General features: G+C 46.1%; 1 protein-coding gene across 2 annotated transcripts in view; it reads right to left on the bottom strand.

Moving 5' to 3' along the window:
- The window catches only part of Mertk (MER proto-oncogene, tyrosine kinase), a 102442-nt gene that overhangs the window by 71617 nt on the left and 6581 nt on the right, over positions 1 to 24244 (bottom strand). For both annotated transcript variants that reach the window (XM_005400610.2, XM_013522752.1), the window contains exon 2: positions 6473 to 6881. In XM_005400610.2, coding sequence (XP_005400667.2) covers positions 6473 to 6881 — 409 coding nt within the window. The remainder of the gene's footprint in view (positions 1 to 6472; positions 6882 to 24244) is intronic.

The raw sequence follows: 24244 nt of genomic DNA on the forward strand, positions 1-24244 counted from the left end.
ATTCCCTTTGACTATTTTACCTTGGGAATATTATCTGTTAAGAAACATAGGATTGGGTATAAAAGGCACCCTACTTTCCATCTTTGCAACATGCATATAAGCAGCATGTCACATAACACACGTAAAAGCTGCACTGGGGCAAGCGGGAAAGGGAACAGGGAATGAGGAAGGCTTTGAAATACTCTCAGATCTTCAAGGGAGGATGATGCCCTTATGGACTCAAAGGCTCCACTCGTAAGACAAAGCAAAGAGAACCATGACCCAGTGGAAAAAGAAAAAAACAGTGTGGAGAGCTCCACTTTCCTTCCTAGGACCTTGCTTCCCTCACATGCCTCAGTACCAGCCTTTTCTGCAGACAAGGCCCAGGGTTCAACGGTGGAGAGCAGGTGATCCGATAGCTGCGCCTTTGACAGATGGCTTTGGCTAACGGCCTGGGACCTGCCTAGGAGCAGAAGGTTTGCAGCATGACCCAGGGAGACAGGACCCAAAGAGAAGGTGAAGGCCAGAGAGGGACACAGGGTGCAGCTCCAGGAAGGGGTGTCCAGCAGAGCTCTAGAACACCTGAGAAACAACCAGGCACAAGTAACAGTTGTTGCATGCTTGCACTGTGGAAATCGGATTGCACACAATGAGTTATCTTAAGGAGTAGCTTAAACCAGCCAACAAGGAAAATCCAGCCCACGATAGGAAAGGAGCAAGCAGAACACAAAGAGAACACAGTGCAAACATCGCCATTCGTCACACACGCTGAGGAGAGTTTAGCAATCTGTGGGAGGCTGGGTACTGGTGTTAATTAGCAGGCAGACCCACATTTCTCTCGTTACTATCAAGATAATTCTGCTTTTGCTTCCTAGACCTCCACATCAAGGTTCCCACTCTCAGCAAAGGCTGGATGTGGGGTGGGACTGGAGACAGAGGAGTGGCTGTCCCCATCATCTCCCGGCCCACTGCGTCAGGAGGCTAAGTCTCCACAGAGGGTCAACCGGAAAGGCCCTGAGCTCAAAATAGTAAACTTAGGTGACTAAGAAGTTCCAGAAAATGCACAGAAAGGGGAGGAAAGGATAACTCAAGAAATTACCCCAGAACCACAGAAGTGGGTCTTTCTCTAGCCAGGCCTTGGGTGGGCTGAAGAATCGGGTGGAGGGAACCCACCATGCGGCTTTATCACGGAAGTTACAACTCTAAGGTAAAGCAAACATCACACACAAGCTTCTGGAGAGAAATGCAGATTATTGATGACTGAGTCGGGCCCACAGCCTACTTCTGAAGAGCAACTCTGGGCACTCCAAAGAAATACATCAATGACTTCACAATTCCAGTGGAAATTATTTTCCCTTGTGAATCTGTATCCAGGCAAACCTTCTCAAGGTCAGGGTGGCGGAGAGAAACTTTTCAGATACGAACGTCCCAGGAAGTTAGTAAAGATAGGGCTCTGTGCCAGAGTAAGGGAGGAAGAGCCAAGAGAAGGGGGATCAGGGTTCCAAGGAAGAGGGGAACTGGGCTCTGAGAAATGGAGCTGGAACGCAGGAGGGGCAGGGCCCCCCAAAATGACAGCAAAATGACACCAAAAGACAAGTGGACCCAGAACTACACAGCAACACGTTCAGACTGAGGCGGGAGGAGCGAGGGGGCCAGGGTAGTTATCTCCCAGGGGAAAAAAAAATGAGTCACTGTGAAAGCTGGAGGTGCATACAGTAACACCGTGTTTCCCTTCCAAGCTTAGGAAAGAATGAGTGAGCGATTCTTAGAAAACTAAGCAAACCCAACAGTGAGGAAACTCTTTGGGAAATGAAAAAGCTACTCAAGAAGTAAAATATAATTTAGTATAATGCATGATTCAGCTGAAAACAGGATTTCCATAGCCACACACACAAAAAGTGGACCCTGGTTTAACCACAGCTATGAGTAGCACTTCTTTAGATTCACACACCCTACGGGGACTGGTACACAGGGCACATCTGCAAGATTGCATGGGGACTGAGTACCTCTGGGATGACACTGAAGAGCCGGGTCACCTCAGCTCCCCATCCAGAGAGGCTGGGGCTGGAGTGGGGAGAGAGCATTTAAACAGTCAGAGTGTTTTACCTTGTGCATGCCATGCTTTAAAACATGGTAGGGGGCTGGGGATACAGACCAGGGGTAGAGCATTTGCCCAGCATGTGGGATGCTCTGCGTTCCATCCCCAGCACTGCACCAATAAAAAGCACAAAAACCTCTCCAGATTCTGGCAGCACACAGACATCTGGACCAAGGAGGTTGAACGAAATGATACAGACTCAGCCACCGCGTCTAGACAGGAACCACCTGGCCGTGGCTTGCAGCGCTGGCAGCTTCAGAAGCCGATCACCCCAGGGCAACTGCAGCTGGGTCAGCCCCAGGACATTCTGCAGACCTACAGCGCCACCTCCTCGGTCCCTCACTCCTGCCCAGTGGGGCTAGCCTGTTCAGAAATGGTGCAAGGGACAGACACTGTGTAATTCTACATTTATGAAGAACTTAAAGTAGTCAAACTCACAGAGATAGGAAGTAGAACGTCACCAGTGACCAGGCGCTGGTATGTGCGTGGGGTGTCGTGACGTTTCATGCTTCATGGGTCAGAGTTTTAGTTTAGGAAGACGACAAGCTGTGGAGGTGGGTGGTGGCACTGGTTATGTTTCACTGTGCATGTGCCTAATGCCACTGAGCTGTATACTGTAAAAGGGTCAAAACGGTGTATTCTATGTTACAAATAGTGACTACAATTTAAAAAAATTCCACCATGAAAAGAAGTGTTAAGAAGAAAACACAAAGACCCAACAATGAGTTTCCTAGTTTCACCTGGTGTGCTGCAAATGGTGCTGCTGGGGTAAAACGGATACTTTGAGGGCATGGGGCTTCCAGACGAGAAAGAAGCCTTGTGAGTGTGAGGCAAGTTCGTAATCAACTCTGCAGTTAATAATAACTTTGCTCACTGGCGGTTTGGCTAAAGGAATTACGGTCTTAGCCAGGCATGGCAGCACATGCCCTGTAATCCCAGCGCTCTGGGAGGTTCAGGGGGAAAGATCACAAGTCTGAGCACAGTGTGGTAACTCAGGGATTTAGCGAGACCCTGTCTCAGAACGCAAAAAGGGCTGAGAATGTAGCTCCGTGTGAACCCCAGATTCAATCTCCAGTACTGGCCAGGCTTGGGGAGGGGGGCGGTTCTTATTTTCCAGATATCTGCTAGTTGTTCACCTATGATTCCACTTTCACGGCCTCCTAAAGCAGCAAGATAAAGAGCTGACAAGAAGCATCTGTCAGGGCCAAGCAAGGCAAAGTGCAGGTAAGGACTGAGCATGGAGAGAGGTGGGGGCTGCAAACGCAGCACCTCACAGAGCCAGGAGCCTGCTCGGAGACCGGAGGCCTGGAAGAGCACAGGCCCTGCGGGGACGCAAACTACCCACTCACCACCTTCACAGAAAGAATTTCCTGAGGAAGTCAAAATCCTTCCAGCTTCGGCCCCTGGGAACTATGCTGGAATTTTAAGGAGCTCTGGGAGTCCTTAGACTAAACAGAACACAAACAACAAATATTTTCCCTTCACCACAAATCTCCCAATAATTACATCTGCCACCTTCCAGGAGTCTCAGTTTTTGCTTGTACTTGAGAGTCGTTCTCCTTAGTCCTGGGGTCTGATGGCTACTGACTCTCTGGAATGTGTCACCTGACAAAGAGACATTTCCATCTAAGCCGGAGGGCTTTGGACACGCTACATCAGATATTAGAGCTAGCGATAGCCATAATTTCTCCCTCCCTAGGGGACTCCAGGGCAAGGGCTCAGCCCTTGGGTCCTGGAGCCTGGACAAACGGACGCACTATGGTTACGAGTTAATACTGGATGCAGAGGAGGCGGTTACGGGTTACAGCCCCAGGACGAGGCCAGGCCCAGTGACTCCAGTCCTGCAAAGGATGCCGGTAAATGCTCTCGGAGGGCTGCAGCCTGAGTCCACACAACCGAGAGCAGGCCAGGAGGGAAGACCACCGCGTGGGCTTTCAGTATTTATCTTGCACAATCCCAACCTACTAGCAGATGCTGAGCATTTTCTACACCTATCAACACAAGATGACTCTTGGCTCTATCAACAACATCAGACACACGGTCAAACAGGAAACAAAACCGAAGTGTGAATTACTAGCCTAGAACAGACCCAGCACAAGAGGGTACTGGGATGAGAAATACTGTAGCATGTATTTTTTTCCTGCCCTCAACCACGGCATTCTGAAGATACTTTTTAGCCATGCATGGTGGCAACTCCAACACAACTGCAGGCTAATGAACCCTTAATAACATGAACAAACATGGAGAGCCTGAAACTATTTTTTTTATGTCTTCCTGGGGACAGAGAGGATTTTCTTGAGGGTCCATGAGATATGAAAAGTGATGATGCAACAGGTGTGCAAATCAAGCTTCCTGTTAAAGTGTGACCAGCTCACTATCTCCTGACTGTGGGAAAATCACTGTTTATGAGGACTTCAGTATCCTTATCTTTAAAGTATCAAGTTTAGGGTCTTTAACATTTTTCTTTCTTTCCAAGAAATTACACAAATATTTCTAATTTTGCTCAAGTCACTATAACTTATTTCATTGGATCACACCACAGCTACTGTGCCACCTGAACACGACCTTATGAAGGCGCATTTGGTATTGTCCTAAACGCCGCCTAATTCAGCTGAAGATCCATCACTTCTCAGATTTTGGACCCCTAAGGTTCTGTTATAAAGCTTGGCTGGAGGGTCAAATAACATTTTTTTCTCCTTTAGAATGAATTACTACGTATAATAAGCTGAATACAGGCAGAAAGAAGACCAAGGAGATATGGCTGCCAAAGCGCGGTCAGAGGCAGGCCATGCCCACAGAGATGGCAGTGCTGTGCTCCCCTAAGTGACACCTGGTGAGAACAATGTGACACTTTCTGTTTCACTGAGCCTTAATAGGACTCCTCACTCATTCATTATTGAACGATGGTTTTATTTTTCTCTTCAGAGGTTGTGTCTATGTAATGGTAAAACACCTGCTTTCTGTAGCTGATACAGAAAAGAACACAGTCAAATCTCCAGACTGTCACACCAACCAAGAGAAGCCACAGAAGTTAGTATTCCTTTCTCACTGACGAAGCCTACAACCTGGAGAAAATGTGCAAAAAGACAAAAGCTTAGTACTAACAGACTAAAGTCTGCCTGGAGTCATTATGTCTGCTGGTGACTGGGAGGTGGTTTTCTGAAAAGGAAACCTAACATGATTCACCACAGGACCTGACAGAGTATGGGACCATGCCAAGTGTCAGGTCAGAGAAAGTGAAAATGTGACAGATCAAGGAAGGCTCCGCCCCGGGGTAGAGGAATCACAGAGACAATGTGATTCAACACTCAGTGACTATAATCTTACTTTGAACTTCTAATGACTACAGGCTAAGCCAGTTCTGTAACTGTACGTGCAAAGAAGATGTCAAGTAAAACATACACACATGCACACAAACACATGCACACACACACATACACACACACACAAACTTAGGTTTTAAAAAGTTGATCTCAATGTAGAACAACGATTACTGGGCAGAGCTGGAGTGGACAACATACAGGTGCCAACACCATGCTCAGTAGAAGGAGTAAGATCTGGTTTTCTGCAGCAATATTACTATGTCATGATGTAATAGCAACCCACTATATACTTTATGCAGATCTAGAAAAGAGGAGCTTGAAGACTCCAAACATAAATGATCAGGAAAGGAAAATGCTAACTACCCCGATTCAACCAGTACACACTGTATGCATGTGTTGAAATATCACACTGTACACTATTAATATGCATGTTAATAAGATTAGGTAAATAAATGAGCCAAAAGATAAAAAAGAAGAAGAAAAAAGCCACCCAAACCCTTTCAGCTGAAGAGGGAAGAGGTGAGAATACCAAATAGGTGGTGTGAATGAGGCCCACGGCGTCTAAAACAGGCTGGATCGGTCTTGGGGAGAACAGAGGACCCCGGGTACACACTGGGCTTGGCTGAGCCCGATCACCGTGACCCCCACTCATCATACCTCTTAAAAACCCTTTCTGTTGGGCTGGGGTGTGGTTCAGTGATAGAGCATGTACTTAGCATGTTCAAGGCCCTGGGTTCAATCCCTAGCACCACAAAAAGCAAAATAAAGCAAGGTTCCACTTGCTGGTAGAACTCCCGCATCCAGCTGTTTCTTGACAGTGACTTGCAGGTCAGAAGGGAAGAAGCCATCCGGGGCCCCCAGACTCTCTGTGAACCAACAGTTACGTGGGCTCAAGCTCAGTTTAAAAGAAATCAACAATACAGACTGTCAGCTACTGGATCCATCTGCTCGCTAAGGGATCAAGCTGATTTAAACAGAAAAGGGAGGCTAGTTTTTTTGTTTAGGAGGCTTTTGCTTTTCAGGTAACATTAGCATAATGACAATGAAAAAGGCAGGGAGGAAGGACACTTACCTGAAGGATGCGATTATTGACGTCACTTCATTATCAGGATAATACTGTGTGATTGTATTATGAGCTCTACGCAATTCTTTCCCATCTTTCCACCAGGAAACGCTTTCGGTTTCTTGGTACATATTAGGTATGTTGATGGAGCAATTAAATTTGACATCTTTGTGTTCAGAAAGTATTATGTGCCCCACTGTGTGATTAAATGCAACAGGTGGTTGGAGCTTTGCTGCACCAGAGGTGGCCTGGGGGACAGGCGGGTCTCCGGGATGTGGTCTTCCGGGCTGGGTTGGTGACAGCATCAAGGCAGGCTGGTGTCCACTGGTGTGAGAGGAGGAAAATGGCCTGTGTTCAGCTTGCAGGCTCCTTGGGAATGGCTGGTAGGGCTCGCTTTCTTCCCCCATTTCTGCAACAGCTGCAAAACAGAACACCCAAGTTTTAGCCTTTAAAACCACGGTGAAAAGTTTCACAAGTAGGTCCTCAACTGCTTAGGCCACGACAGAGGGGAAGCTGAGATCCTCAGTACCCCTAGAGAAGATGAACAGAATCCGTTTAGCACACACCTCCGACAAACACACTCGCACGTTTGTTCACCTGTTCACTTGCCTCCCGCTAAATGCTGAAGGATTAAAGTTCCTACCATCGGGGACCAGGGATATAGCTCAGTGGCATAAGTGCTTGCCTGACAAGCCTGAGGTTATGAGTTTGATTCCCAGTACCAAAACAAACAAACGAACAAAAATCCCTGCCACTGAGAAATAAATATACCAATAAAATTTAAAACTTGTAAATGGTGCCTCATCTCACGTCCTGCACACCCAGTTCAATAGAAAGGGGACAGCACAGGAAAAACCTAAGATCACTTTCCTTACATCTGCTCGGTCACAGACTCTGCCACACATTTGGCCAGTAGTCTTGAAAAGGCTGCCTTGCTAGACTCAGGGAGATAATTTACAATTTTTGTGTCCACAAAAAAATATGTTCCAGACTTGGAGCTTCCAGCAAATGCCTGCCTGCTGGAATGAACCAGAAAAATGTTTTTATTTCAGCTGGCCCACAAGTATTTCTAAAAATATACGCTCATATTAGTTGTACTTTCAGCCGTGCGTGTGTGCGTGTATGTGTGTATGAGTGTGTATGAGTGTGTGTGTGAGTGTGTGTGAGTGTGTGGCTGGTCCCTGCTTTGGATTATGCTAGAAGTGGTGACTAACAGCCCAGGACACTTAGCTGACTGATACCTAAAAAAGAATTTTTAGCATAAGTGTTCAGCCAAGCACCTAAATGGCTAATGACAGATAAAAGCAAGGGAATCAAGGGCAGAATGGAGAGACCTGGGAATTTTTCCTCCAACTTCCTGTGAGCTTTGGCACCCCGGCCTATACAAACCCCTTAAAAGTGGCCAGGGCTCCCCCAGGGCCTCTCAGTCAGCTTTTACCCTCCGCACCGCTGCTCCCTCCAGGCCCTCTCAGGGCTGTGCCTTTGGCAAGGAGGGAGGGCGAAGGTCGGATGGAGCACAGGCGCCTTCACTGTGAGAACCTGAGGCCTCAGGTCGTGGGGAGTGAGGGTTGCTGTGTGCTTTCATGCGTCAGCCAGGGGCTGGAAACATGTATTTATCCTGGGCATGTTAATCAGGAGTCTCAGGAAATGACCCCCGCAAAATGCGTGGCTTTGCACTCCCAATGCAGCACCTGGGGAGTGCAGCAAATGGCCAGAAGGACTTTCCCTGAAGTCCCCATACGCACCTAAGCACCAGACCCACCAAAGAGGGACAGGCTGCTTTCAACCCTCCCGCTCAAAAAAAAAATAAATAAAGTAAAATAAAATTTTAAAAAGTAAGCTCACATCACAGAAGAAGCGTTTGAAAAATCAAAACCACATCGGGGAAGCTTCGCTCCAGGCCATGTCTGTCTCCCGGGCTTGTACTCCCCCGTAAGGCGTAAGGCGCAAGGCGCACCCACTGCCTCTGTCCCCTGGTTTACAGCCCCACCTCCCTTTCCCCCAGGAACTGTGTATTTAAACCTCAACCCTATGGCTTTTCTTTGAGTTTCACATTTTTATGACACCTATGTTCTGGCACACTGTAAATCTGAATGCTGAATGGGCACTTGGTGTCGGCTGACTCCGGGACTGGACCTTCAGAGGAAAGTCAGAGCTTCCCTAGAACCGGCAAGAACATCTTTCCCTTCGTCCCAACCACCAAGCTCCACAAAACTCAGGGGTCAGGGCTTTTGTCCAAACAATCATTTTTTTCCCTTTCTCAGAAGGCAGAAAGTGGAAGTGGGGGAAACAACTACTATTTCCCTTGGTTTGCTTAATTTACTATTAATTTAACATTACAGCTTTCTACTTCTACAGTTAGCAAAAGTTTGTTATAAAAAATTTAAACACATATTTTTTATTATTCTCTCATTTTATTGTGAGTTATTAGAAACATAGCATTGCCCAACACTTGAGAACTGTGATTTGCACGGGTTGATATTGCAGGCTGGGGCCCTTGGCATTGGTGGATTCACACGGCAAAAATTCAGGGGGTCTCATCATTCATACTGTCACCTGTGCAAATGGTGCTCCAGAGTGTGCAATGCATAACCTCACTATGGAAGACTGAAACCATTCCGAGGTTTTGGAACCCAAGATCAGGGCAATGATGAATTTGAAAATACATCTTAAGTTGCTAATTTTTAACAGCTACTTGGGCTCTGTCACGCACCTTACCGTCTTCAGCCCCCACAGACCTGGAATACTTTCAAAAGTATTTTGGTGGCAGGATGGTGAAGAATGAGATCAGACAAATAGATTTGGTTGTGTAGCAAAGCTTTTTCAGTCATCATTAACAAGTCCCTATTAACTCAAAATAATAAAAGTAAATGTTGTGGGGCTGTTTGATCATGGTCATTTTGAAGACAACTGTTAAAGAACGTTGAGTCAGTTGAGAGATGTATTAAAACCCGCACCACAGACTGCATGTAAACTTGGTTCTTTCCATACAGCACATGTGGAAATGTGGGCTGCCTCTGGTTGTAATTTGGGTGGAATGTATAAGAAACTGTCCCTAGCAAGTATTATCCTCATACCAAAACCAGAGTAGGATCCAACCAAAAAAGAGAACTAAGGCCAGTCTCTCTAATGAACATAAACAGAAAAAGATACTAGCAAACAAGATGTAGCATATCATCACGACCAAGTAGGATTCATCCCAGGGATGCAAGGATAGTTCAATACATGCAAATCAATAAATGTAACACACCATATTAACAGAACCAAGGACAAAAGCCATATGATCATCTCAACAGATGCGGAAAAAGCATCTGACAAAGTCTAACACTCATTCATGATAAAAAAGAAAACTACAGAAAATTGGAATAGGTGATCTTTATTTCAATCTGATCAAAGTAATCTATGACAAACCAACAGCTAACATCATATTAACAGACAAAACAAAGCTTTTACTCTAAAATCAGGATTAAGACAAAGATGTCCACTATCACCATATAGTGGTGGAATATAGTTCTGGAAACATTAGCCAGAGCAATTAGACAAGAGAAAGAAATAAAGAATACAGATAGGAAATGAAGAAGTTAAATTATTATGTGCCGATGACATGATAATCTACATGGAAGATCCCAAAAATTCCACCAAAAGACTTTTAGACTTAATAACTAAATTCAGTATCATAGCTAGATACAAAGTCAACACTCAAAAATCAATAGCATTGCTGGGCGTGGTGGCACATGCCTATAATCCCAGCACTTTGGAGGCTGAATCAGGAGGACGGCCCCAAGTTCAAGGCCAGGTTGGGCTACATAGTGAGGCCCTGCCTCAAAGAAACAAAAAGAAAAGAAAAGAAAAAAAAAACAAAAACAAAACAAACCAATATTTCTATACACAAATAACAAAATCACTGAGAGAGAGATTAGGTAAACCACACCTTTCATGATAGTATCTAAAAAAATGAAATACTTAGGAATCAACCTAATGAAGAATGTAAAAGACCTTTACATTGAAAACTACAGTACTCTGAATAAGGAGATCAAAGAGGATATCAGAAAATAGAAAGATATACCTTGTTCTTGGGTAGGAAAAACCAACATACTGAAATGGCCATATTTCCAAAATTGCTATACAGATTTAATACAATCCCAAAAAAATTACTAATAGTATACCTCCCAGAATTAGAGAAAATAATCCTAAAACTCATCTGAAACCAGAAAAGATCTAGAATAGCAAAAGCAGCTTTGGGCAACAAAGGCAAGGCAGGGGACATCACAATCCTTGACTTTAAATCAGACTACAAAGCTACTATGATAAAAACAGCATCGTACTGGTGAAAAACAGAACTGAGGATCAGTGGAACAGATTAGAAGATGCAGAAACAACTCCAAACACACTCAGACACCTTATCTTTGGCAAATGCCTAAGATCTAATGGGTCTAATTGGAAGAGTCTAATGCCTTCCCTGGAAGAAAGATACCCTCTTTAATAAATGGTGCTGGGGAAATTGGCTTTCCACATGCTGAAGACTAAAACTAGACCCATGTCTCTCACCATGCACTAAACTAAAATCAAAATGAATCAAAGATTCATTCCCAGCAGAAACATTCAATCTGCTGGGAGACAGAACAGGTAGAACTCTTGAAGACATCAGTGTAGGCAAAGAGTTTATGAACAAAACCCCAACTGCAAAGGAAATATCACAAACAATCAATAACTGACATCTCATCCTATTAAAAAGCTTATTAAAATCCTATTAAAAAGCACAGCAAAAGAAACCCACCAACAGAGTGAAGAGACAATCTACAGTGTGGTAAAAAAATTTTGGCAGCTGTTCCTCAGATAAAGGACTAATATCTAGAACATATAAAGAACTCAGAAAAAATCAGATCCTTCAAATTTAAAGACTCAGTCCAAGAACAGGCATCTGAAGTGAATACACTCTTCTCAGATGAAGAACTAGAAATGGCAAATAAATATATGAAAAGATATTCAACATCATTAGTCATTCATGAGATGCAAATTAAAACAACACTGAGATTCTATCTCACTCCAGAAAGAATGGCTATTACCAACAAATCAACCAGTAACAAATGCTGGCAGGGTTGTGGGGAAGAAGAAACCCTTCTCCACTGCTGGTGGGAGTGTAGACTTGTGCAACCATTGTGGAAATTAGTGTGGAGAGTCCTCAAAAAACTAGGATTAGAGGTCCCATTTGACCTAGCTATTCCTCTTCTTGGTATCTTCCTGAAAAAATTAAAAGCATCATACCACAGTAATATACACATACCCATGTTTATAGCAGCACAGTGTGTAATAGCTAAATCTTGGAAATAGCCCAAATACTGATTATCTGATGAATGAGTGGATAAAGAAGATATGGTTTTTTAATACAATGGAGTACTACTCTGTCATGAAGAAGGATAAACTTGAGACATTTCTAGGTAAACAGATGTATCTGGAGGCCATACTCATAAGTGAAATAAATCAGACACACACGTGTAAATATCACATTATTTCTCTGGTATGAGAAACCAAAAGTGTAAATGAGGACCAAAATGTATAATCAGATATTGTGAAATAGGAAGAAAATGTTCAAATGGGAAGGGGAAATAAGGAAGGGTTGGAGGAAGAAAGGAGAGGAAAAGGAAAAAAGAGAATAGAAGGAAAAAATGGAAACAAAGCTTTTGTAAATAAGGAGGGGAAGAGGGGCTGAAGGGAGGAGAGAGAAAAGTGAAAAAGAATTAAGATATATCATTAGAAGTACAAATTCCATATGATGAATGTTATCATTATGTATATCTAAAATGTACCCATAAAATTAATTTTTTAAAAACTGTCCATTTTGCACTTTCCCTATATATTGTTCAGCTTCCCACTGCTGGGACAAAATACCTGAGATAGACAACCTATGGAGGAGAGGTTTACTTGGGGTCAGTCTCACAGGGTTCAGTCCATGGCAGGCTGGCTCCAAGGAAGAAACATCACGGTGGAAGGACATGGCAGAAAAAGTGCTGCTCACCTCATCGCAGCTAGGAAACAGAGCAAGCAAGATGCCAGAGAGACAAAGGCCAGGGACCAGATATAATCCCCAAGGTCATGCCCCCATGACACACCCAGACATACCCAGGAGCATGCTTTATTAATCTCTTCAGTGTCTCTTAAGCCAACCAAGCTAATAGTCAAGATTAGCATCACATCCCTTCTTCCAAGGATGTTCTGTTGTGTGGACTGAGGAAGCAGCCAAGGTGGGATGTTTGATTTCTCACGGTAAACGCCGCCAAGCAGCTTCGGGTACGTAGACTCTGGATCACTCAGGCCCAAGAGTAGCTGCCCAGCTGTTCCAGCAGCTGCAATTGCCAACTCCGAGGCCATTCAGTCCCACCCAGTTCCAGAGTTGGGCAAGGAACCGCCCCTACCATCTGCTTCCTGTTTGCACTCACCATTCAGCTGCTGACTAGGTTCCAGATCTCAGCTTCTTAAAGTTAGGGAGTTTGTCCCTATCACCTGCTGCCAGTGCCCAGCACAGAGACACGATCCACAATCATCCTGAGTATATGGCTGGGGGCACTGTCCACTTCCTGTGTGAGTCTGCCTTGTTCTTCTGAACGCATTTGTCTGTAGCTTCCTCAGAGGCTGGAGGTGGCATCCTGTCAACCCTGGGTCACGCAGGGCGTGGAGCCGATATGTAGTAAACACCTATGGAACGCATGGTGTGCTGTGCACAGAGCTCAAAAGGGCAAGCAGGGCAGAGGTGGTCCAGGTGAGGACACTGTGTAGCTGGAAAGGGAACAGCAGTAGAAAGAGGACACAGCTGCAGGGGCTCAGACCCTGGGGAATCTGAATAACGGGTCTCTTAGACTCAAAGTTGGTTGATGCGGGGGTACAAGTAAAGAACCCATTTCCTGTGTGACCAGCCAGTGCATCCCACTCTTACATCCACGAATATTTGCTGACCACAGAGTGTGAAGGCAGATAGGCTGGTGGGCAGTGCTGCTCCGTGGTTAGCCAGCCATCTGCAATTGGAAGCTGGGGCCCACTGGCAACTCACTGCTTCAAGGCACAGCCTCAGAAAGCCCTTTAACCTGTCTGGACCCCCAGAGGAAAAGAGGACCTTGGCGTGGATCAGGCCATCAACATACTCCAGAAGGAGGAAGAGAGAGAGACAGAGAGAGAGAGGGAGAGAGGGAGAAAGGGAGAGAGGGAGAAAGGAAGGAAGGGAGGGAGGCATGATGTGGTTTGCACAGGACTGAGAGAGTTACTGAGATAACTGTTACTGGCTTTCCTCTAAATTTTGGCCTACTGGCCACCGGAAGTGGGAGTGGCTTCCTCTCCTCTCCTCTCCTCTCCCCTCCCCTCCCTTCCCTTCCCTTATTCTCCCCTCCCCTCCTTTTCCCTCTCTTCCCTCCCTCTCTTCCTCCTTTCCTTCCTTCCTTCCCTTCAGTACTATGGAATGAACTCAAGGCCTTTACACTGAGCTACATCCCTAGTTCTTAAAAAAATTTTTTTTTAATTTTGAGACAGGGTCTTGCTAAATTACTGAACTGCCAGCTGGAATTTGGAGCCCTACTGCCTCAGCCATCCAGACGGCTGGGATTATAGACATGCACCATCACGCCTGGCTAAAAGCAGGAATTTCTGATGCCAGATGAGAGCATTTTTTGTGGGAAGGAGGCTGGGGCTAATCAGCGGTGTCCAACTCAGACAATGCAGGGGGAATAGAGACGCTGGAGCAAAGTAACTGCCAGCCTTGAGCAGGAGGGAAAGCAAATCTGCACTTGTCAAGCGCAGGGCTCTTGGCACCCCGGAATCTCTCTTTCTCTCTGGGGCTGGCTCTGTCTTTCCTAACACGAGCTCCTTCTGATGTTCTTGCAGCCTTGTGATCACAGTCCAAGGTGCACAAAGAAAGCTGAAATCACAAGGCAGTGGGCGTGAAGGTAGCAAGCACCTCCCGGCCCTGGAGCCCCTCTGGTCTGGGGGAAGAGGACCAACCCGGACGGCCCTGCAGGCCGACAGAGGCTGCTGCACCCTCAGGCACTGCGTGCCACCATCCCGCTTCTCAATCCCGTGGAACTGGGAAGGACAGGGGAGCCCAGGGACAGAGCAAGAGTGAACCTCTAGGGCCAGCCTAGGAGATACCCTCCTTCTCAACCGAGCTCGCTGAAGTTCAGCCTCCAAATCAGGAGACTCAAAGGCAACTGCAAGAGTGAGGACCCAGCGGGTGCTGGCAGGGGTCTGCTTCTCACCACACAGAGCACTCGTGAGCATGTGTGGGCACATGGAGTGTAGACAGGCCGCCAGGACGGTGCGCTTTGCCCAGGCACGTGCAGGTTTCCGGGTGGCCTCGCTGTGGGTGGGATTTGAACAAACTGCAATTGGCAGGAGAAAGCCTTCCTCCTGGGGTGGGTTTGTTGATTACACACTGGCGTGCACCCCTGCACCCCTATACTCCCCAGGAGGAAGGGCTGACCCCAGATTACCATACCACCCATTCTATATGCACCCCCAGATGGGTATTTTTGAACTGTGCTCCTTGGTAGCTTCCTTGCTGCCCAGGTTAGGACAAGAACAAAAAATGTTCTACTTGGTATAGCCTGAATTTTGCAACTCAAAGGCTCCTGCCCTGATAAAGAGTGGTAATGTGCCTCAGGGAGAGGAAAAAGTAACTTTCAACCAGAAATCACCGGGCTGGATAAACCAGCCCTAAACTGTACCTGGTAATCATTAACTTTACTGTAGCAGCCGGCCTCAGAAAGCTTGGAAAAAATGCCAGGCCGGGCACGGTGGTGCACACCTGTAATCCTAGCACTCCGGAGGCTGAGCAGAAGGATCCCCAAGAGTTCGAGGCCAGCCTGGGCTACAAACTGAGTCCAAAGCCAGCCTGAACTGCATAGCAAAACCCTGTCCCCAAAAAACAAAACAAACAAACAAGCTGATGCCATCTGCAGGGTGAAAGGGACTTCTGAGCTGTCTGTATGCACAGGGACAGCGATGCCCTGCCAAGGAAGATCCTGACCTTGAGTGAAACCTGGAACGAACACGGCTGGGGCTTAGGGCAAAGGAAGGAGAGTAAGTGGTCAGGGACCACATATGGCCCAAGAGGTCCAAGAGGTCACAGCTGCGGTGCTGCAGAGAAAGTCCCACTGACAGCAGAAAGGAAGTGAAGTGGCCAGTCAAGCATGGTGGTGGCAGGTTCAGACTTTGTACACGGGCCCCAGCCGGCACAGGGCTACTGGGTAAAAAGCAGGACACCGATTTATGCTTAAATTTCAGATTGTGTGGCACATGAAACCAGCTGCAGCAAGGTCCACAGAGTTCACTGGGGACCACTGCGTCACAGGTCAGACCCCCAGGCTGCTTAGTTTGGGACAAAGTGCGGCTCTGGAGGAGCAAAGGGATCCCAGCACAACAGCCAAGCTAGACAGCCTCGCTGAGTCCCGCCTGGGAGGGTCTGAAGGGGCTTGGATCTCTGAGCAGGACACAAAGGCTTATCAGGGTGACTACCCTGCTGCCCCAGCCCCCACACATTCCTTTTGCTCTAATTAAATTGTAAAATGTGCCCCTCTCCTTGGCATTGAGTACATTCTTCAGCAAGGGTCTCACGATCGCCCCAACCCTGCCCTTCACTTTTTGATATGGGCATTTGGCTTTTTCTTGGCAGAAGTGCTTTGCAAAAGAAGAAGAAGCTTTCCAAGCAGACAGCAATACTCATGTTCCTTCCAGGGGGATGGGGCGCGCAGCAATGCAACCAGAAAGAACATTGCAGAATCAGATCGTGCCTCTGTGTCAGCCTCTTCCAGCTCTCCCACCGTGCTCTCAAGCCCTGCGGATTCTCCCAGGAAAGCTCTGTAAGCCTTTGGTGCCCGGATCTCACCCAGAGATTGAGTTCATTAGTCTACAGTGCAGCTTGGGTCCTAAGATTTAAAAAAAAAAAAAATCTCTTCTGGTGATTCTAACATGCAGTCAGGGTCAGATTCCAGCTCTAGAGAACAGAGGTGAAGGAGCAAATTGCCCTGCTTTGGGGGTGCTGTCCTGAGGGTCCAGAGGGCCCAGGTTTGACTGCATGTGCCTTGGGAGAAGGGGCTGTAGGAGGAGGAAGTCAGAACAAGAACTCTGGAGTCACAGGGGCAGCTTTAGCCCCAGCTTAGCCACACATGACCTTGTGCAGATCATCTGTCCATCCAGACAAGGCCCCTCGTCTGAACAGAGAGATAGTTAACACCTTCTCCTCTCAGAGATCGGAGGTGAGGACTGCAGGTAAAACACTGCACAGCGTCCAGCAGGCACAGACATGCACTGAATGGCAGTGATTGTTTCCATAATATAAAACACCTGATCTATCTTGTTTCAAAGGTGCAGCTAGTCATGCCTGGAGGGGCAAGGCCAGACATATGGAACCAATTATGCTGACTTAGCCCCTCCAAGTGAAATTCGAACATATAGTGTTGACTTAACCAAGGGTTTCCTTCTGGTTCCCCGTTAGCAGAGTGGCTCTGCAGCAACACTTTCTGGCCAGGGTCATGAAACAGTGTTTCCTTCCAGAGGTCTAAGGTGGATTCTCCTCCAAAGTCCAGATGCAGCTGCGTAAGACCCAGGAGAGACTCTCAGTCTCCAGGACTAATTCTTTCATCGTGCTCCCAAAACATGCCCTGCAGCCCACTGAGTCCTGAGTTCCTATGACTAAAAGGTCATTCTTTAAAGAAAGAAAGGTATTTCCTTGTCAAGTGTGACTATCTCTGAAAGACCAGACCCCTTGGGTTCATGAGTGGTCTGTCCAAGTCTTTGCTAAGGGAAGGAGGGCAAGAATTCTCCAAATTCTTTAAAAACAAGGTGTACGTGCTCCTCTCTGTTTTTTCCACTGAGTATATTTAAACAAATTGGACACCACATAGAAAATGAACCTTTGAGGGGAGCACTGGGGGCTGAACCCAGAGTCTTTGCACTGAGCTACATCCCCAGCCCCTTTTTGTAAAATTTGAGACAGGGTCTTATTAAGCTTCTAAGTTGTCCAGGCTGGGCACAACTTTGCAATTCTCCTTCTTTATCCTTCCAGAGGGCAGGGTTTACAGGTGTGCAGCACCGCGCCTAGCTGAAACAAACATTTAAAACACTCTGCAAGACTTAGGGCAGTCAAAATAATACAGACAGAAAATAGTACGGTGGTTGCAAGGGCTTGTTTGGAGGGGGAAGGGCAGTTGTTACTTAATGGGTATAGAGTTTCAGTTTTGCCCTGTATTTAATTCCACTGAACCGCACACATAAGCATGCTTAAGATGGTAAATGTCATGTTATATGTATGCCTTAGCAAAGCAATGAAGCACCCCTCTTCTTCCACACTGGGGTGGAATCAGAGGCTAGAAGACTTAAAAGCTTTCACTACAAAGCAGCAGGGCCATCCCTCCCTCCCCAGTGTCAGATGGAACAAGAAATGAGGTGCTTCTAACCTTCCATCAAGGGAGATATCAGGATCAAAGAGCTTCCGCCCCCAGTGGGAAGATACAGAACTGGACCCCGCCAGGCAGTAACAGGGCAGCAGACCTATCTCCACCAGAGCAATTCAGAGAAAACCAGAGAAAAGAGATCTAAATCAGACCCACAGGCTTATAACATAATACCCCACATGTCTAGATTTCAATAAAAAATTCCTACCTCCAAGCAAACAAAATACCAACACCACAATGACAGAACTACCTGAAAAAGCCTTTCAAGATATAATCATAAAAATTCTGCAAGGAGCAGTCATACATGTGCCTAAAACACAAGCAAAAAGAGAAAGCCTCAGCAAAGCAGCAGAGAGTCTCAGTAAATAAACAGAAGCTATGAGAACCAGATGGGAATTTTGGAACTGAAAAATACAATGACCAAAATAAAAAACTCACTGCCTGGGTTCAACAGAAGAAGGACGCTGTACAGAAAAACGTCTGTGTGCTGCTGGAAAATGGAACAACAGAAAATTATCCAACCTGAACAAAGAAGGGAAAAGAGATCAGAAAAAAGGAGACAGACAAACACATAGACAGCAGACAGACAGACAACATTTCTGAGGCCTGTGGGATTATTAGTGAAGAGCTAACAGTCCTGCTACTGTCATACGGGAAGGAGAGAAAGAGGGCTAAAGAGTGCGTGGAGAAATAATGGCTAGAAGCTATGAAGACACTAACTTACAGATGCAAGAATGTGAATCAATCTCAGATAGGAGAAATCCTCCAAACACAAACATATATCATCATCAACCATTTGAAAGTTAAAGGCAAAGAAAGCATTTTAGAAGCCCTAAGAGTTAAACAACACGTTACTTATAGGGAGAAAGAAACTGAATGGTAGTGTATCTCTCCTTAGAAACCACAGAGGACAGAAAAGAGGGGCAGGACACAATGCTTCTCAAGCGCTGGAATAAAACAACTGGCAACTCAAAATGCGTCAGAAATGCCATGGAAAATAGTATCAGATGAGCCAGGTGTGGGGCACGTTTGTAACGTCAGCACTTGAGAGGCTGAGGCAGGAGTATCAAAAGTTCACGGCTAGCCCAAGCTACACAGCACACTCAAGGTGTCCTGAATTACACAGAGATTCCACCTCAAAAAAACCTAACCTCTTTCCCCTAAAAAAGAAGAGCTAAAGGAAACTGTCTAAACACACAGGGAGCAATAAAAGAATGAAGGATGAAATATCAGCAGGGCGGGAAAACAGCTACAATATTAACAAATACAATTGAAGTTCCTCCTCCTGAGTTTTCTAAATTATGTCTGATAGTTGAAGAAACATTGTAACACTGATGTGGTTCTACACTAGAAGATAAAATATGGAAGACAATTGCATTATAAATGGGATAAAGAGATTTAAAAATAGCTGGGGATTCTATATTTCATTTAAAATGGCAAGTTAACTGGCACCTAACATACCAGTAATTGCATTAAATGTAATAATCTAAACACACCTATCAAAACAGACTGGCAAAGTAGATTAAAAAACATGACCCAATTATCTGGCATTAAAAAAAATGCACTCCAAATATAATTATATAGGCAAACTAAAAGCAAAAGGATAGAAGCAGATGTACTATATACCTATCACACATTATTATCAGATAAAGTAGACTTCAGCGAGCCACATTACATAATGAACAAACAGTCAATGCAGGGGCTGGGGATTTAGCTCAGCGGCACAGCTCCTGCCTGGCAAATGCAAGGTCGTAAGTTCGATTCCTGGTACCGGAAGAAAAACAAAACAAAACAAAACAAAAACAAAGAGTCAATCCATCAAGTAAACACAGAAACCCTAAATAACCATAGACCCAAGCAAAGAACTGCAAAATATGTAAGCAAAAACAGAAGGAACTGAAATAAGCACATAAATCAACAACTATAGCTGGAGACTATAACACTTCTCTCTCAGCAATCACAGAATAACTAAAAAACAATTGACGACATGGAAGAACGACAACAACACAGCCAGTGAAAATAATCTACCTGTGTAGAACAGACCACCCCACAACACAGAATATGCATTCTTTCCAAATAATAACAGGAAACCAACACAAATAAGCAGTATCTTGGGCCATAGAGCAAATCTTAACAAATTTAAAAGAAAGGAAATCATATAGCTTATATTCTCCAAACACAATGAAGATAACTGCAAATTAATAACAGAAAGGTAACATGAAATTTTCCAAATATTTATAAAGTAAATGTCTAAATAATCCATGGATCAAAGAAGCCTCCAGGAGAAATTTTTAAAAGTGCATCGGCTGAATGAAAATAAAAATATAACATACCAAATTTGTGGTATGTGGCTAAAGTAGTGTTAAGGGGGAAAGTTATAGTACTAATGGAATATATTAGAGAAGAGAAGAAATCTCAGATCATTTATTCAAGTTCAAAGCATACAAAAGAAGCAAAACAAACCCAAAACAAGCAGAAGGAAGAAAATAATAAATAGAAGGCATGATATTGAAAAGAAAATAGTAGAGAACCCATGAAACAGAGCTGATCAATATAATTGACAAGTTTCCATCAAGACTGACACGAAAAAAAGAGAAGACAAAAATTACAAATATTAAGAATGCAAAGAAGCTATCACACAAGAATCTGTAGACATCTAAAGGACCATAAGTGAATAGTAGCCAGGCATGGTGGCGCATGCCTGTAAACCTGGCACTCTGGGAGGCTGATGCAGGAGGATTGCAAGTTTAACCCCAGCCTGGGCAATTTAGTGACTTAGCAAGACCCTGTCTCAAAATAAAAAATAAAAAAGGACTGAAGACATAGCTCGGTGGGAAAGCCCTGGCTTCAATTTCCAGTAACACACACACACACACACACACACACACACACACAATGAATACTATGAATAACTCTACACACAAACCTAGGAACATAGAGGAAATGAACTAAATCCTTGAGAAACAAGAGCTACCACAACTTCATGCGAAATAGATAATGTGAATAACCCTGTCACTACTAAGGAAGTTCAATTCATAATTTTAAAAACTCCCGCAAAACAAATCTGGCCCAGATGGTCCCACTGGAGAAAGAAGAACCAACACCAAGTCCACACAACTTCTTTTCAGACCTGAGAGACGGCGCTGCCCATCCTGACTCCTGAGGGTTCAAGCTTATGATGGGGGAAGCGGGGCACACACTGGGGAGAAACCTCAGGTCTAACTTTGAATGTTGGTTTTCCCCAATGTTAAGAGGCAGCGTGATCTTCTTTCATGAGGACCTGCAGCTTCCCGTGACTGCCACGCTCACGGTTCCTCTATAGGCATCCAGGCGGTTACATGCATTCTCAGTTAGTGTTACTTTCACCTTATGATAGGTTTGTTTTTGTGTGAACCCCATGTAAGTCCAGGGGAATCAGTCTGTTCCTTATCTTCTACGGGGCAAGAGGCAAAGGCCCAGAACGTGTACACATGCTCCCCTCCTCTGTGAAAGCAGTGTTGCTGTCCCCAGTTCCCGAAGGGGGATGCTGACACTCACAGGTCTAGCCCTGGCCCGGGTCCCGCTGGCTCCTCACAGTGGCACCCACGGTCACCTTGCTGTCATGGAGACCCCAGCTCCTGGCCCCAGCCGATGCTGCTGAGGGTGGAACATGTCAAGGGCAGCAGTGTGCGAGTGAATGGGCCCTTGTGGTCTCAGCCAGCTCCAGCGTGCCCTCGAGAGTACTCCCGGAGTGTCCAGGGTTCCCTCCGAGGAAACTCTCAGGCTAGATGGCCCACAGTGCATCCTCCCTGTTTGCCTGCAGCAGGTGCAGGAGGCCAGAACTGCACGCGCTCTATCTGCACCTGAGCATCTCTGCCCTGAAGGCTTGCATGTGCTGCCTGAAGGGAGACACACAGGTTAGGCGTCATCTTGACCCTGATAGTGGTTTTGCCATGTGCAGGGTTCAGAATTCACCAAACTCCACCCTACGGGAGGCGTGGTGGCACACATCTGTAATCCCAGATTCAGGAGGCCAAGGCAGGAGGATCGCATGAGTGTGAGGCCAGACTGGGCTACAGAGTGAGTTCAAAACCAGGCTGAACTACGTAGGGAGATCCTGTCTGAAGAAACAAGCAAAAACTGCACACTGAAAGTCTGTGCATTCTACTACAAGGGAAACTTCTGTAAGGAAAACATTAAGAAGAATGCTCACATCCACACTCACCCTGGCTTTTAAAAATTAGGAAGACCTAAATGTCCATCAAGAAGAGACTGGACAGCTGTGTGGAGGCGCCTGCCCGAGTGATGCTTTCTATCTGGACGTCACTGCAAAGCCAGGGGAGCTATAGCTGGCTTCATGTTGGGAAGTGGGGCCTGCTCAGAAGAGGGCCCACGTGTTCCTAGGGCTGCGACCTGGAGAGGTGTGCATCTCCCCTCTCCTGGCCTCTCCCCTGCTCCCCGCCTCCCAGACACCACGAGGCCGCAGCTTCCTTCCTCACAGCCCCTTTGTGCCGGTCTGCCTGGGAGCCGGCTGACCATGGACTGAGGTCATGAGCCAGAGTAAACCACTCTTGCTTTTGGTTGTGGGTACTGGGTATTTACCCCGGGGACAGGAACATGACTAAGACACCTGTGATCTTAGCACTCTAGGAGGCTGAGGCAGGAGGATCCCAAGTTTAAGCCTAGCCCGAGCAACTTGGCAAGACTCTGCCTCAAAATTAAAGCTGAAAAAAAAGGGCTGATGATGTAGCTCAGCATGAAGGCCCTGGATTCAATTCCCAGTACTGGGAAAAAAAAAAAAGTTGGGTTTAAAAAAAACTACGGTATATTTACATATTTGCCTATGAAGATAAACGAACCAGTTCTACACTTTTTAAACTAAACGAATCTAGTGAACAGAGTGAAAAAACAAGTTGAAAAAGAAAGCACCTTTTCCATGTAAAATTTAATAATAGCACCCTGTCCCACTATCCATTCCGCCTTAGGTTGGCAGACTGCCCCGCTCATGCGTTGGATTTGCTACACTTCCTAGCATAACCAGAGAAATGTAAGCCCAAGTCTACGGCACGGAGCTTCACATGGAACTATCACCTTCTCAATAAAAAGGACTAACTCAGCTGATATGAGATCATTTTTTGTCCTGGCTTCTCTCTGCCTGAAACACAAATGAAATGTCTGGAGATACAGCAGCCACATTGAGACAATGAACTCTAAAACCCTTCACTGCGGAGAGCAGAGGTGAACAGCCAGGCCCTTGATTCCACCAGGGAGCCACTGTCTCCACTCAGCCTGGTGAAGCCACCAAATGAGGTTTCCTACTATATGCAGCCAAATGGAAACCCTGAATGACATGGGACAAGGCGATACCGCAGAGCGGTACCAACACAGCCACGTGTGGCCAAAGGATAAAGCTGCCTGGGGATGAAAACGCCCAGTGCTGGGTGGCCGTTTTCTCTGCATGGGGTGAGCGAGTGGGAACAGAGGGAGCAAGGGGACCTTCACTCTGTTGCTGATTTCTGACTTCTATGCTGACTGGGTCTTATCACCCGCTCTATCCTTGTGCGCAGCCCAAGTATTTTATAACAAGAGCTGAGTACAAACGACAAAGAGCCGGTGAGGAAGAAAAACGGTAGTGGTGAAGAGAGAAAGTCAGGCTTTGATATTTGCCGGTTGGTCCCTCTGAATAGGTGGTACCACCACCTGAACTGGCGTAGATGAGAAGCTGCACCCCAGGACCCTCCCTCCCTTCCTGAAACTGCAAGGGTACCCAGCCCGAGCAGCCAAAAGCACTCAGTCCTCTCCCCAAGACCTTCCTGGGGACACGCAGCTATCTTATTTCCCCCTGGACGGCCAGCTTTGGCTAAACAGCCCTTCTGGGAAGGGAGGAGGTGAGGTGGGGCCCCGGTCCTCCCTAAGCATCGGCCATCAGACACACTGGCCCCATGGTGTGTGATGAGGCACGACACAGCTGTCCTGGAAACACGCTGGGCAGGGCCACACCCCTGCACATCGGGTCCCCAGGTCCCGAGTGGGGCCTGGGCTTCTGGGTTTTGAAAAGGCTTTGTAGGTCCCTGGCCTGGGAGCTGTCTGTCTCCTCATCCTCCCGGCCCAATACTTAGGAATTTCACCATCTATGATGTATGTAACAAAATACTTTTTAACATCTCCAAATATAAAATTGCACCTTATGCTTGGATTAACAGACTACTTAAAATGACATCGTTCCTGGGACCCGGCATGTAGCTCCGTGGGTAGAGCACTTGCCTCAAATACAGCACACCCTGGGTTTGACTCCTAGCTTCCTCCAAAAAAAAAAAAAAACTTGTTCTCCTTAGAGCCTGAAGGCTCTGTTCTCCCGGGGGCCATG

Source organism: Chinchilla lanigera, unplaced genomic scaffold (assembly GCF_000276665.1).
Source record: "Chinchilla lanigera isolate Chin_1 unplaced genomic scaffold, ChiLan1.0 scaffold00069, whole genome shotgun sequence".
Lineage (NCBI taxonomy): Eukaryota > Metazoa > Chordata > Mammalia > Rodentia > Chinchillidae > Chinchilla > Chinchilla lanigera.